General features: G+C 32.7%; 2 protein-coding genes across 5 annotated transcripts; both read right to left on the minus strand.

Annotated features, from left to right (window-relative positions):
- Positions 1-1,134: 1,134 nt before the first annotated feature.
- LOC122609933 (cytochrome P450 CYP82D47-like) lies at positions 1,135-3,020 on the minus strand. 2 transcript variants are annotated; one of them, XM_043782884.1, is made up of 3 exons: positions 2,970-3,020; positions 1,952-2,874; positions 1,135-1,866 (listed from the first exon to the last, which is right to left on the minus strand). In XM_043782884.1, exons 1-3 carry the CDS (start codon positions 2,992-2,994, stop codon positions 1,234-1,236), a joined length of 1,581 nt encoding a protein of 526 aa, XP_043638819.1. In that variant the 5' UTR covers positions 2,995-3,020; the 3' UTR covers positions 1,135-1,233. The 2 variants fall into 2 exon arrangements, with proteins under 2 accessions (XP_043638819.1, XP_043638818.1); XM_043782883.1 differs by lacking the exon at positions 2,970-3,020 and having other exon boundaries at positions 1,952-2,945.
- Positions 3,021-4,747: 1,727 nt separating this feature from the next.
- LOC122609935 (cytochrome P450 CYP82D47-like) lies at positions 4,748-10,050 on the minus strand. 3 transcript variants are annotated; one of them, XM_043782886.1, is made up of 4 exons: positions 9,906-10,050; positions 8,440-9,391; positions 7,682-8,362; positions 4,748-4,970 (listed from the first exon to the last, which is right to left on the minus strand). In XM_043782886.1, exons 2-3 carry the CDS (start codon positions 9,376-9,378, stop codon positions 7,730-7,732), a joined length of 1,572 nt encoding a protein of 523 aa, XP_043638821.1. In that variant the 5' UTR covers positions 9,379-9,391; positions 9,906-10,050; the 3' UTR covers positions 4,748-4,970; positions 7,682-7,729. The 3 variants fall into 3 exon arrangements, 2 of the variants coding, with proteins under 2 accessions (XP_043638821.1, XP_043638820.1); XM_043782885.1 differs by lacking the exon at positions 9,906-10,050 and having other exon boundaries at positions 8,440-9,439; XR_006325428.1 differs by lacking the exons at positions 4,748-4,970; positions 9,906-10,050 and adding an exon at positions 5,142-5,239 and having other exon boundaries at positions 7,654-8,362; positions 8,440-9,439.
- Positions 10,051-12,691: the final 2,641 nt, after the last annotated feature.

Below are 12,691 nucleotides of genomic sequence, written 5' to 3' on the forward strand. Positions count from 1 at the left end.
GTAGAAGATATATATCCTTGGGTGTTTGTGGAGAAGGATGAGAAAGGATGGGGAAAAAGGGTGTTTGAGCATGAAATGTTAAGCTCAATCACCAAATGGGTTTAACCATGAAAATCATCATAATCTTCTCAATAAGAGTGCAAACCGACTAAGTTCTTGACGAACCTAAGGTGGATGATGATTTTCCTAAAGAGATGTTTCGATCTTTGGAGGATATGAATGTTATATGATTTTGTGTTATGAATGATTGATGAATGATGGCTCTTAGTTGTATTATGTTGAATGTCAATGAAAAGAGGTATTTATAAGCAGTCAAATTAAGGTAACCTCGTGATTTGGGCATGTCAGAAATAGACTCTAGAGTCATTATTGCCAGGCGTTTTTGAGAAAACATAGTGAAAGCATATGTGTCAAAATAACACTGGTGGTTATATCTTCCAACACATTAAAAATTTACATATAACTTGCTATTTAAAAACTTTAGGAAAGCATATGTACTATGAGCGGTAGGTGTCATAAGTATTGTCGCATTCACACACCGGAACTCAATGTGTACAATTAACAAACTTTAGGGTCAAAACAAATAAAAAAAATCTTCACGGACGTGCCATGCATATCATTTCCCCTTATTCATATATAACTTTTCAATATATATATATATTGAGAACCAACTTAAAATGAGAACAAATGAGAATACTTAAAAACTACATTTTGATGAATTAAAAGTCCATAAAACTGACATAGTGCATAACTAATTATCATTATTTAAGTGTTTAACAACACATGGATCCGTCAAAATCGGAAAAAATCACGTTTTTTGTTGGATGCATCATTTTGATAATATGCATCCAAGATGTATGCACAAAACAAAAAACGTGATTTTTTTGATTTTGAAGGATCAATACATTGTTGAACACTTAAATAATGATAATTAAGTATGCACTATGTTAGTTTTATGGACTTTTAATGCATCAAAATGATGTTTTTAAGTGTTCTCACCGTTCTTATTTTAGAAGTGTTCTCAGGGTTACCCGTTCAATATATATATATATATATATTGCCGAATTTTTTTTTACATAGGATAAACATACGTGGCATGCTTGTGTAGTATAAGATCTTGTACACACTTAGAAGTTATAAACGGTGTTTTTATTTTATATATAGAGGATATCGTCTAGTAGAGGCTCACGATACAAAGGGGGCTGCAGCAGGAGTTGCGCTGTACATTAAGGCCTAAATTGACACTCGATACACATGTGGGGGCAGCCTTGGAGAAACAAGGAGCTCAAGCGAAGAAGCTTTGACATTTGCCAATCCAGGGCTTTCAGTCATGTCAATCTGATCATTTGATGGATTTTGGAACTCAAATCCATGTATCATATTGGCCAATATTAACTGCATTGCTTCAAGAGAAAAAGTGATTCCGGGGCATATTCTTCTACCACTGCTAAAGGGAATCAATTCGAAATGTTTACCCTTCACATCGATTTCCTTGTTGCTTGTCAAGAATCTTTCTGGTTGGAATTCAAATGGATCAGTCCATACTTCAGGATCATGATGAATTTTCCATAGATTTACCAAAAGGCGAGTCCCTTTAGGAATAGTGTAGCCACCAACAATGCAGTCGTCAGTAGACACATGAGGAACAGAAAGTGGTGCAGCTGGATAAAGTCGCATCGTTTCTTTTATAATTGCTTGAAGATAGACCAAGTTCTTCAAATCTGACTCCTCAACAAATCTATCTTTTCCAACATATTTTTCGAGCTCTTTTTGGGATTTTTGCAACACGAGAGGATTGTTGACTAGTAAAGCTAAAGCCCATGTTAGAGTGGCGCTTGTTGTGTCAGTGGCTGCAAGTAACAATGCCTAAAAGCAAGAAATTTCATAAGTGTTTATTTACACTACCCAATTACTGAAATAATAATAATATAAGTAATTACAATTTCCATACCATGCATGTCGATTTCACTACCACATCAGTGCTGAATCCATAAAGATCCTCTTTTGCTTCTTCAAGACGCGATAACAACATACCCATGAAGCCTTGGTCTGTGCTCTCGTCTACCTGCTGCTTAAAACTAAGCATCTTTTTGTGCTCTTCTAACCATCCATTGATCACAGCATCCATCTCTATTGCTGTCTTTTTCATTATCTTCTCATATCCTCCAAAATCTAACCACCTCAAGCCTGGAATGGCATCGGACGGCACAAATGCACCAGTTAGTTCAAAAAACCGCCTAATAGTCTTCTTGTATTCATCATCATTTTGTTGACCACGGGAAAAACAGACGCCAAAAATCACCCTCCCAACAATGTTCATCATCAAGTTTCCAAACCAATCTTTCAAATCAACTTTTGTCATTTCCGAAGACCCTTCATTTATCTTACAAGTTGTATACATGTCTAATATGGATGACTTCACTTCAGATACTCGGATATGTGAAATCATTTCAAGGCGCTTTTGAGACAGCAGTTCAAGCACAATTATCTTGCGTATCTCACGCCAGTATGGACCATATGGCGCAAAACCTATCATGCCACAGTTGTAGCCCATGAGCTCACTCGCCATGGATCTTGGTCGGCTAGCAAAAACTCTGTCATTCGTAGTTAAGCACTCTTTAGCCATCGCTGAATTGCTGACAATTAAAACAGGATGAACACCAAGCTTTAAAGTAAAAATGGGTCCAAACTTGTCAGCCATCGACCCCAACAGTTTGTGATGCACTTGAGAACCAGCTAAAAGATGCAAGTGACCAATTATTGGCCATGAGCCTGCAGCTTCTGGTACTTTCTTTCCCTTTCCGTTATTGCTGCTATTGGCTCGGGCTTTTATCCATGCCAGATGACCAAAGACAAGAAAACAGAATATGATGGCTACAGAGAATATGAAAGACAGAGGTAAGTCCATAACAAAAATTTCTGTGAATAAAAGAGTTTAGCATTTGAAGAAGGTGAGAAAATGTTAATACCTGAACATATAAATAACTGATTCATGTTATCTCATTCAGTTTACAATAATTCATGATACAGTGATAGGTAATTTGTGTGGATATCATAGCATCAGTGGGCCTGTATGAGAAGAAATGTAATCCGGCCAAATTGGACTAAGAGTAAAATAATGCCATCTTATTTGACTTCTGATGTTTTCCAGAAGACAAAAAACAAAATAAATAATACATGTTGAAGAAGGCGAGGTGTGGATGAAAAAAGGAAAAAACATCAATATGTTGTTTCCCAGATTTGGTTAGCTTGACGTTGTACGTCCATAGCATCTCTGTAATTAACATCATCTTAAGGGATTTATTGTAATACCGCGTGTGTAACACCCTAATTGTATTTACATAATATTTCAAGTTTTAGGTCTAATTCACTTTTATATACAAAAAGTTTTTGACTCGTGGCCCATATACTTCAAAATAATCATTTGACTTCTTTGAAGTTCCTAAATTTCTACCTATAGTCTTTATAATAAATATGGGTACTAACACTTGAACACAAAAATCCCACCGAAATTTCGGTCCGTAACTACTTAGGTCCAAACTTGTTAGCCATAGACCCCCACAGTTTGTGATACACTCGAGAACCAGCTAAAAGATGCAAGTGACCAATTATTGGCCATGAGCCTGCACCTTTGAGAGTTTGGGTACTGTCTTTCCCGTTCTGTTATTGCTGCTATGAACTGGTAACCACCAAGAATATGAAAGTGGCCAATTGTTGGCCATGCCAGCTGACTAAAGACCAGTAAACAGAAAATGGTGGACTGGTAACCACCAAGATTGTGAAAGATGAGGTAAATCCATTATATTATTCTCTGTGCATAGAAGAGGGTTGTATTCGAAGAAGGTGAAAAAATGTTAATTACCAGTCTTCCAGATATGATAACATCAGTGGGCCAGTATAGAAGGAGCTGAGAAGAAATGTAATCCTGCCTACCTTATTTGACTTTTGATGTTTTCCTGAGGACAAAAAGTAAAAATAAAAGTAAGAGTCGTGCAATGAAGGAGGAAAAGCAAGTCACACCTATAATCCAAACACAGTGGTCTTTAGAACCTGTTCTGTTTTCCGATGACATTAGTCACCACTTCAATTTTTATTTTTGGGTTTTCTTGGAGGTGATTATGTGTTAAGTTTTATAATGTATAATTTATATGTTCTATTTGTTCTTTGTTTCCACGAGTTGTAAAAGAGCCAAGCATATGGGAAAGTTAATATTTAGAGGGCTCCAATGGTGACTTACATCATTACTAAATCAGTTTTGCCAAATCAGCTCCACCTTAATAAGTTCTCTAAAGAATCAACAGGATGACAGAACATATTGATCAATAACATATATGAGTATACAATCAACGGTACCCCCTCTGCCCCCAATCAAGAAACTAAACTTTAAGATCTTCAGTCAAGATCTACATAACACAAGTTTAGACACCATACACATTGTGACATCACAAGCATTCATTTATTTGATAGATTCAAGATAAGTTATGTGATACATATTTTGGGTCCGTGTTAACAAAAGCACTTCTTGGCCGGAGGTCCTTATGGAAGCAGTCTCTCTACCTTTTGGGTAGAGGTAAGACTGTCTACAGCTCACCTCCCCCATATCCCGCTCAGGGATTGGGTACAGTTGTTGTTGTTGTTGTTAACAAAAGCAACATTAACATAACATGAAAATATATAGATCAGGAATAAGAATTGACACATTACAAATAACTAACGATATAAAAACAATTAGAACGAAACACAATGATACCTATGAAAAACATTAATATTTCCACTTTAATTCTACAAGCTATATTAACTTATAATTTTATATATAAATGTATAGTGCCAAATTTTTTAACATAATGAGAAACGTACATGGCATGCTAGTTATCTTATGTATTCATTCGTAGTAGAAGATCTTTTACACACTTAAAAACGGTATTTATTTATTGTAGAGGATACCTATTTCCGTACACCATCAAGCAGAGTGTCACACCCCACCTTAGGCGGAATCGTAGGATATGACGAAAAGATATAGTTATAGCACATGGACTTTGTAATAGAGTCATACTAAATGAAATTCAAATAAATGTAATTTTCACAAACGGAAAGTCTAGGCAACACGCCTCAAATAGCAAAGAAGTAACAATTGCAAATAGTGTTCAATGTTTCACATGCAATCTAGGAGTCCATGAAGGATCTCTTTATTGGTCTTCCTAAAGTCCATAAGCTCAATCTTCTTAAGCATTGTTATCACCTGAAAATGAATGCTCGAAAATGTCAACATAACGTTGGTGAGTTCGTAGGTTTAAAGGAATACAAATGAGTTTGTTGTGCATGATATATCAAGTTTTGGACAATAGTGTAAATATAAACATGTAGTAGCATACTAAATACTGATCAATGCCATCATAGTTATCCAACAACACAATCCCCATCACTCCTGTTAACAACTCAATCATGCTTTAAATACCAACAACTACCAGCTGGAGTATATAGTTGGTCGATAGATTTCAAGTAGTCTTCAATAGATATCAACAGACATCTATTGCATCATAGAATCAACACAAGCAAGCTAACATACACATTTCATAAGTACACGTATATGTCCAATAAAACAAACTAGTTTTGGCACAGCTAGTAAAGAAATAAAAATATTTTGAGCATCATTTTCCCCCAAAGAAATAAATAAAAAGGGGCCACGAAACTCACCTCAACAAGCAAGTAGTTATGCAAAGTCCAACAAGGTCGCTAGAATCTACACAACATATATATGAACAAGTTACAATTATGGACATGGTCAAGAACCATCCATTGTAACCCGTATTTGATGATATATACATATATGGCTACTTTCAAAATATTCCCAACTGATTTGTCATCTATTATTAAGTTACAAGTCACATAACTTAATATAGAGTATTTGTTTTAATGATTTATGATTTAGTTCTACAAGCTCTTATTCGCTGAAATTTTTGGTAACTTTATCAATTTTTATTCTAGATCACCCGAACTAACCAAGTCCTTAAATTTTTACCACAGTAACTTTTATGTGTTAGATACTTAAATGAATTTTTACAGAATTTATTTTGTTCTTGAACTATTTTTAAAAATTCGATAATTACAGACTAGTTAATAAATTCACTGTTTGCGCACAGAAAAGTTTTATAAAAGTTAAGGGCCTTCGAAGTTTCAAAAAAAATCCAAATTTTTACTGTACACTCTTAACATCTTAAAAATGTTTCTGGAAAAAAATAATCTTCCAGTTCATAAAATCGACCAAGATATGACTATTTGAAGTCGACCTAAATCTGTTCTGAAAACTCAGCTTTGCGCAGTTTTGTTATAAAATTCGTTTGACAACCTTAAACTTCATATTTTGACACGAAACCACTTCCACCAGAAAGTAGACTTCCTGAAATTAATTTTAGACACCAAAAACGTGACTTAACCATCTTCCATGACCAAGATACGACATTTCAAAGTTAACAAACGGAATCTGTCCAGATTCTGAAATAACCCAAACTTACTGTTTTAAAGACTACTACAACTAATATTCATATATAAACTTTCAAATCTTTCCAACACCTATTTACATCTGTTATTATGATTTCCATGCCTTCATAATTGAATTTCTCTAATTATATTAATTATTATAATACAATAAATACATAAACTTTTAACATTAATATGATTTATACTTCAAGCTTTTGATTTAACCTTAAAAAAAACCCTTTCATTCATTATTATAAATTTGCCATAATATATATTCATCAAATAGGTTACTTATAAATAAAAATTAATAAATAAAAGGAAATATATGCTTATATATATATATATATATATATATATATATTTAATAAATAAAAAGACTAATATATATGAAAAGAGAATATAAGTGATTTTACCCCAAGATTGATGATCTTCTTCTTAGATACCTTAAAAAAAGAATAGAATATAATCTTAAGAATTTTATTGTTAATTGTAATTTAAATCAAGATTCAATAGAATTATAATTAAACTTACCAAAGTTTGCTTTGACAATGAGATGATTAATAAAAAAAATAAAAAAATATTTGATGTTGTGGTGCTTTGGTGTTGATCGACCAAAGAGAAGAAAAAGAATCAAAAAAAGTTTTGGTTTTTTTTATTATTATTTAGGTTATAGTTATTATATATATATATATATATATATATATATATATATATGGAGATAAGTGTTTTAGTTAGTTTATGATTAGACTTAATGCAACATAAGAATTCTAATGGAATTAAAATTCCTTGCTCACCATAAATTGTTGTAATATATATATGACTAAAATTTTTTACTAAACATATGATATTTTACTATTACTATTACCATCTTACTACTTATACTAATTATATATTATTTTCATAATTATTGATTTCGTTCACCGCTAAATAGCGTATACTAATTTATCAATGTCTAGAAATAAATATGACTAACAACTACAAGTCTAGAAATTACGGGGATAGTTATAGTCATCTATGTTTAGGAAGATCAAATATCTCAATCCTAAACTTTTGAAATTCAAGTAATAGAAATCCCATATTGGAAATGATCACCACGTTTCTATGCTTGTTATACTATATAGGCATATTGACTAGTCAAGAAATTTGGAATGTAAGTTAGAGACTATAATAAATTACCAGTTTTGGTGACGGATGTCACACAGAGGCTCACGATAAAGTGGGTGCTGCAGCCGAAGACGATGTACATTAAGGCCTAGGGGGAAACCCCAACCACATGTGGGGATAGTCTTGGAGAAACAAAGAGCTCAAGCGAAGAAGCTTTGACATTTGACAATCCAGGGCTTTCGGTCATGTCAATCTGATCATCTGATGGATTTTGGAACTCAAATCCATGTATTATATTGGCCAATATCAACTGCATTGCTTCAAGAGAAAAAGCGATTCCCGGGCATATTCTTCTACCACTGCTAAAGGGGATTAACTCGAAATGTTGACCCTTGACGTCAATTTCCTTTTTGGTTGTCAAGAATCTTTCTGGTTGGAATTCATATGGATCAGTCCATACTTCAGGATCATGTTGAATTTTCCATATATTTACCAAAAGGCGAGTCCCTTTAGGGATAGTGTAGCCACCGACAATACAGTCGTCGGTGGAAACATGAGGTAGAGAAAGTGGTATTGCTGGATAAAGTCGCATCGTTTCTTTTATAATTGCTTGAAGATAGACCAAGTTCTTCAAATCCGACTCCTCAACAATTCTATCTTTTCCCACATATTTTTCAAGCTCTTTTTGGGATTTTTTCAGCACCAGAGGATTGTTGACTAGTAAAGATAAAGCCCATGTTAGAGTCGCGCTTGTCGTGTCAGTTGATGCTATTAACAAGGCCTGAAAGCAAGAAATTTCATAAATGTATATTTACATCACACAATTACTGAATAATAAAAGTATTACAATTTCCATACCATGCATGTCGATTTCACGACCACATCAGTGCTGAATCCACAAAGTTCCTCTTTTGGTTCTTTAAGACGGGATAACAACATGGCCATGAAGTCCTGGTCTGTGCTCTCATTTACCTGCTGCTTATGCTCTTCCAACCACCCATTGATGAGAGTATCAACCTCTATTGCTGTCTTCTTCATCATCTTCTCATATCCTCCTAAATCTAACCACCTCACGCCTGGAATGGCATCAGATGGCACAAACGTACCCATTAGTGCAGAAAACCGCCTAATGACCTTCTTATATTCATCTTCATTTTGTTCGCCATGGGAAAAACGGACGCCAAATATCACCCTTACAACAATGTTCATAATTAAGTTTCCAAACCATTCTTTCATATCAACTTTTGTCATTTCAGAAGACCCTTCATTTCTCTTACAAATTCTATACATTTCTAATATGGATGAGTTCACTTCAGATATTCGGATATGTGCTAGCTTTTTAAGGTGCTGTTGGGACAACAATTCAAGCACAATTATCTTGCGCATCTCACGCCAATATGGACCATATGGCGCAAGGCCAACAACAGCATAGTTGTAGCCCATGAGCTCGCTTGCCATGGCTTTTGGTCGGCTAGCAAAAACTCTGTCATTCGTAGTTAAGCACTCTTTGGCCATCGCTGAATTGCTAACAATTAGAACAGGATGCACACCAAGCTTTATAGTGAAAATGGGTCCAAATTTGTCAGCCATAGACCCCAACAGTTTGTGATGCACTTGAGAACCAGCTAAAAGATGCAAGTGACCAATTATCGGCCATGACCCCACAGCTTCCAGTACTTTCTTTCCCTTTTCGTTATTGCTTCTATCAACTCGAGCTTTTATCCATGCCAGATGACCAAAGACCAGTAAACAGAATATGGTGGCTGCCGATAGTATGAAAGATAGCGGCAAATCCATAACAATTTTTGCTCTGCAAAGAAGAGATTAATATTCAAAGAAGGTGAGGAAATGTTAAGATTTGTAATTATACAAATAACCGATTCATGTTATCTAATTCAATTTATAACAACTAATTCCAGATATGATAGCTAATTTGTGTGGATATCATAGTATCAGTGGACCTGTATATATAGAAGGATGTGACAAGAAATGTAATCCTGCCAATATTCAAACAACTCAGAAAAGTTTTATTGGACTAAAAATGACATTTTATTTGACTTTTGATGTTTTCCACATGATAACAAAACAAAACAAGAGTCGTGCAACGCAAAAGAAAAAGCAACAAACCTAAAACCTGAACGAAATACAAAAAAAAACAAAGTGATTTATATTAATTCTATTACAACAACAATTGGGCGGGTAATGGGGAGATGAACTGTAGACAGTCATACAAATACGTATTAATCCTACGCCTGTATGATTACTAATTTGCTAATATATGCTCTGACAATTCTACTAACTTTGATGGGTGAAAATATATATACCTGGACTCTTTCTCTCTTTTCTTCTCCTTGAGCTCGCTCCACACCCCAAGGAATTGCTAGGCGGGTTATGATTAATTAATCACACTAAACTATGTTTATATTTTCATAAATACTCGTACTTAGTTTCTTTCTTGCTCTCTCTGTTTATATTTTGAGGTTCACCACACACACTCCAAAAAAAAAAAATAGCAGATGGTGGAAAAAGAGGAGTGAAGCTGTGAAAGAGAAGTGGCTGGACACTATAATATTAATATGTTATTGAGTTTTTCTTTTTTTTCCTAAACAAAGAAACTAAACTAAATGATTAAAAAAATAACTTCCGTGAATTTTATTTTGGTAAACAATTGCTATCATAAAAATATGTTAAAAATAAATAATGTATCTTTCAAATTTAAAATATAAAATTACAATATTATAGAAACAATGATGGGTTAAAATCCTAGTGGCACTCTGAAGTCTTGTAATAATGTTTGGATCCTGGAAGACCAGGGTTCGAGTCTGAGCAGACGAGGTTTTACCTCCAATTTAACGTCGTGTCTTCTGTAGCGATTAAATTGGTGGGTTTTCCCTCCCCTGTGGTCTCTGACTTCGTGGATCGGTCGCTAGTGGCTGCCTGCCCATATGAATGTAACGGCTAGCCGTCCCGTGAGACGAACGTTCAAAAAAAACATACTTATTAAAAATAGTTATATCATAAATGAAGGAAAATGATCGATCCTCCTAAAACTTTAACCTAATAATCCTCCTAATATCTTAACACTTTGACATGTGTAATCCACTTATTATCTTTCTTCACCACCACCCTTGATTTTTCCATGTGGCTTGATCCTATGATTAGCAGAATTATTAGGTTGATCAATTAGGATGATCCATCACTACTCATAAATGAATATGTTTTCATACTAATCAATGAACTTACTTTTTTAATAATATTTAGATCATGCAACCATGTAATAACAAATAAACTAAAGGAAAAAAAATGTATAAAATATACTCGTACATCATACATAAATTATCAACATAAGTTCAATTTCAATGTTTAAAACATTAAAAGAGTAATTTTTAAGAAATTAATATATAATTTATTGAATTTAAGTAAGAGATTGAATTTTATTTAAGAAAACTAAAAATTAAAATAAATCTTCTGAAATTCAAAAGATAAAAAGAAAAATAATCACTATATTATATTTAATTCAATATCAATTCAATATAATTTGATACTTTTTACAATCACCGTTTAAGCTCTATAAATTAATAGTGTTGAAATCGATATATTTTATTAATTTATTAAGTGGCAATTTACAATAAATCTCTCTCAAGCCCTGAAGAAAAACCCTCTCCCCTTAGAATTTCATATCTCTTTTGACTCGGACTACACAAACTACAACTTATCAAAGATATTTTATTATTGAGTATTAAATACACCGATAGTTAAATATATTACATTTGGAAAAACAATATATTATTATGATATTGTATTTTAACCTTCTAAATTCGTATATTCCGAGTGATCTACATAAATCTACCAAAAATAGAAATTTGTATCCAAATAAACTTACCAATAAAAGAAAGATATTAAACAAAGTAATATTAAAAATTCATCCGACTTGATTTATACATACGATTTACGATAGATAAACATATCCAATTGTTATAAAATTGATAAAAACTTATTAAACTATATTAAAACTACAAATTATATACCTTTGATAATATCCAACAGAGTGAATAGCAACTCCTTTGGATATTACTCGTATTAAATATTAGTTGTCATCACTTATTAGTAGTAGTTATTAAATAAGGAGTCTTTGGTTCATCCTTTCTTAACATTTTTTTTTTTGAGTAAAAAAGTTAATATACAATAAATTTGGGCCTGATCAAGCAGTTTTATTGGGCTTAATTTAATTTTTGGGCTACCTAAATTTTTTACTTCGTCTTTTTTTAGTTGTTTTTCTAAATGGTTTTTTCGCTATTGTTTTTTAAGAATTTTTATTTTTTTTTAGAACTACAGTCTAATCTACTCTTACTTCTAAATTACACGCATGTCTGAGATGAAACCCAGGACTCTTGAAATGTCTTTATTAATCCACCCCATTAATGTGGAAAGTTGAACGCGAACCCAGATGGATCCCCCAAGGTTAAAAATACTAATGAGTCATTAACCCCATTAACATTTTTAAGAATTATTTGCTTAAGTTTTGATTTTTTTCTCTTTTTTCATAAAATTAATTTAAGTCTATTAGTTTGTTTTTTCCTGTTGGTCTTAACGGGTTTTTATATGCATGTTTTAACATTTTTTTTTTGGTAGGTATTTTTTTAAAAACTTTTATTGTATCTTTTGTTTTTTTCCTGTTTTTTTTTATTTCATCGCTTTTGTTATTGTATAGTTTCTATCATTTTTTTTAACATGTATTTCATAACTTTGGGTTTTCCATAACATTTGTAACATTTTTGTTTTAAGTATATTTTTTTCGATTTTTATTTTTTACTTTTTCCTTTAACTTTTTTCTAGGAATAAACATAATATCGTGTTGCAGTTGTAGTATCGCCCTTAAAAATAAAACGACTTCTAATTTACCGGTTAAAAAAGAAATGAAAACCAAATAATATCCAAAATTCAACTGACTTAATGTATAAACATGATTTACGACAAATAAACATATCCAAATGTTATATTAATGATAAGAACTTATTAAACTAAATTGAACAAAAGTAATCCAATAATTGAAAAAAAGTTGTATATTAAAATATGAGAATAACTAATATGATTCGAGAAACATCTAACT

Source organism: Erigeron canadensis, chromosome 8, assembly GCF_010389155.1.
Source record: "Erigeron canadensis isolate Cc75 chromosome 8, C_canadensis_v1, whole genome shotgun sequence".
Lineage (NCBI taxonomy): Eukaryota > Viridiplantae > Streptophyta > Magnoliopsida > Asterales > Asteraceae > Erigeron > Erigeron canadensis.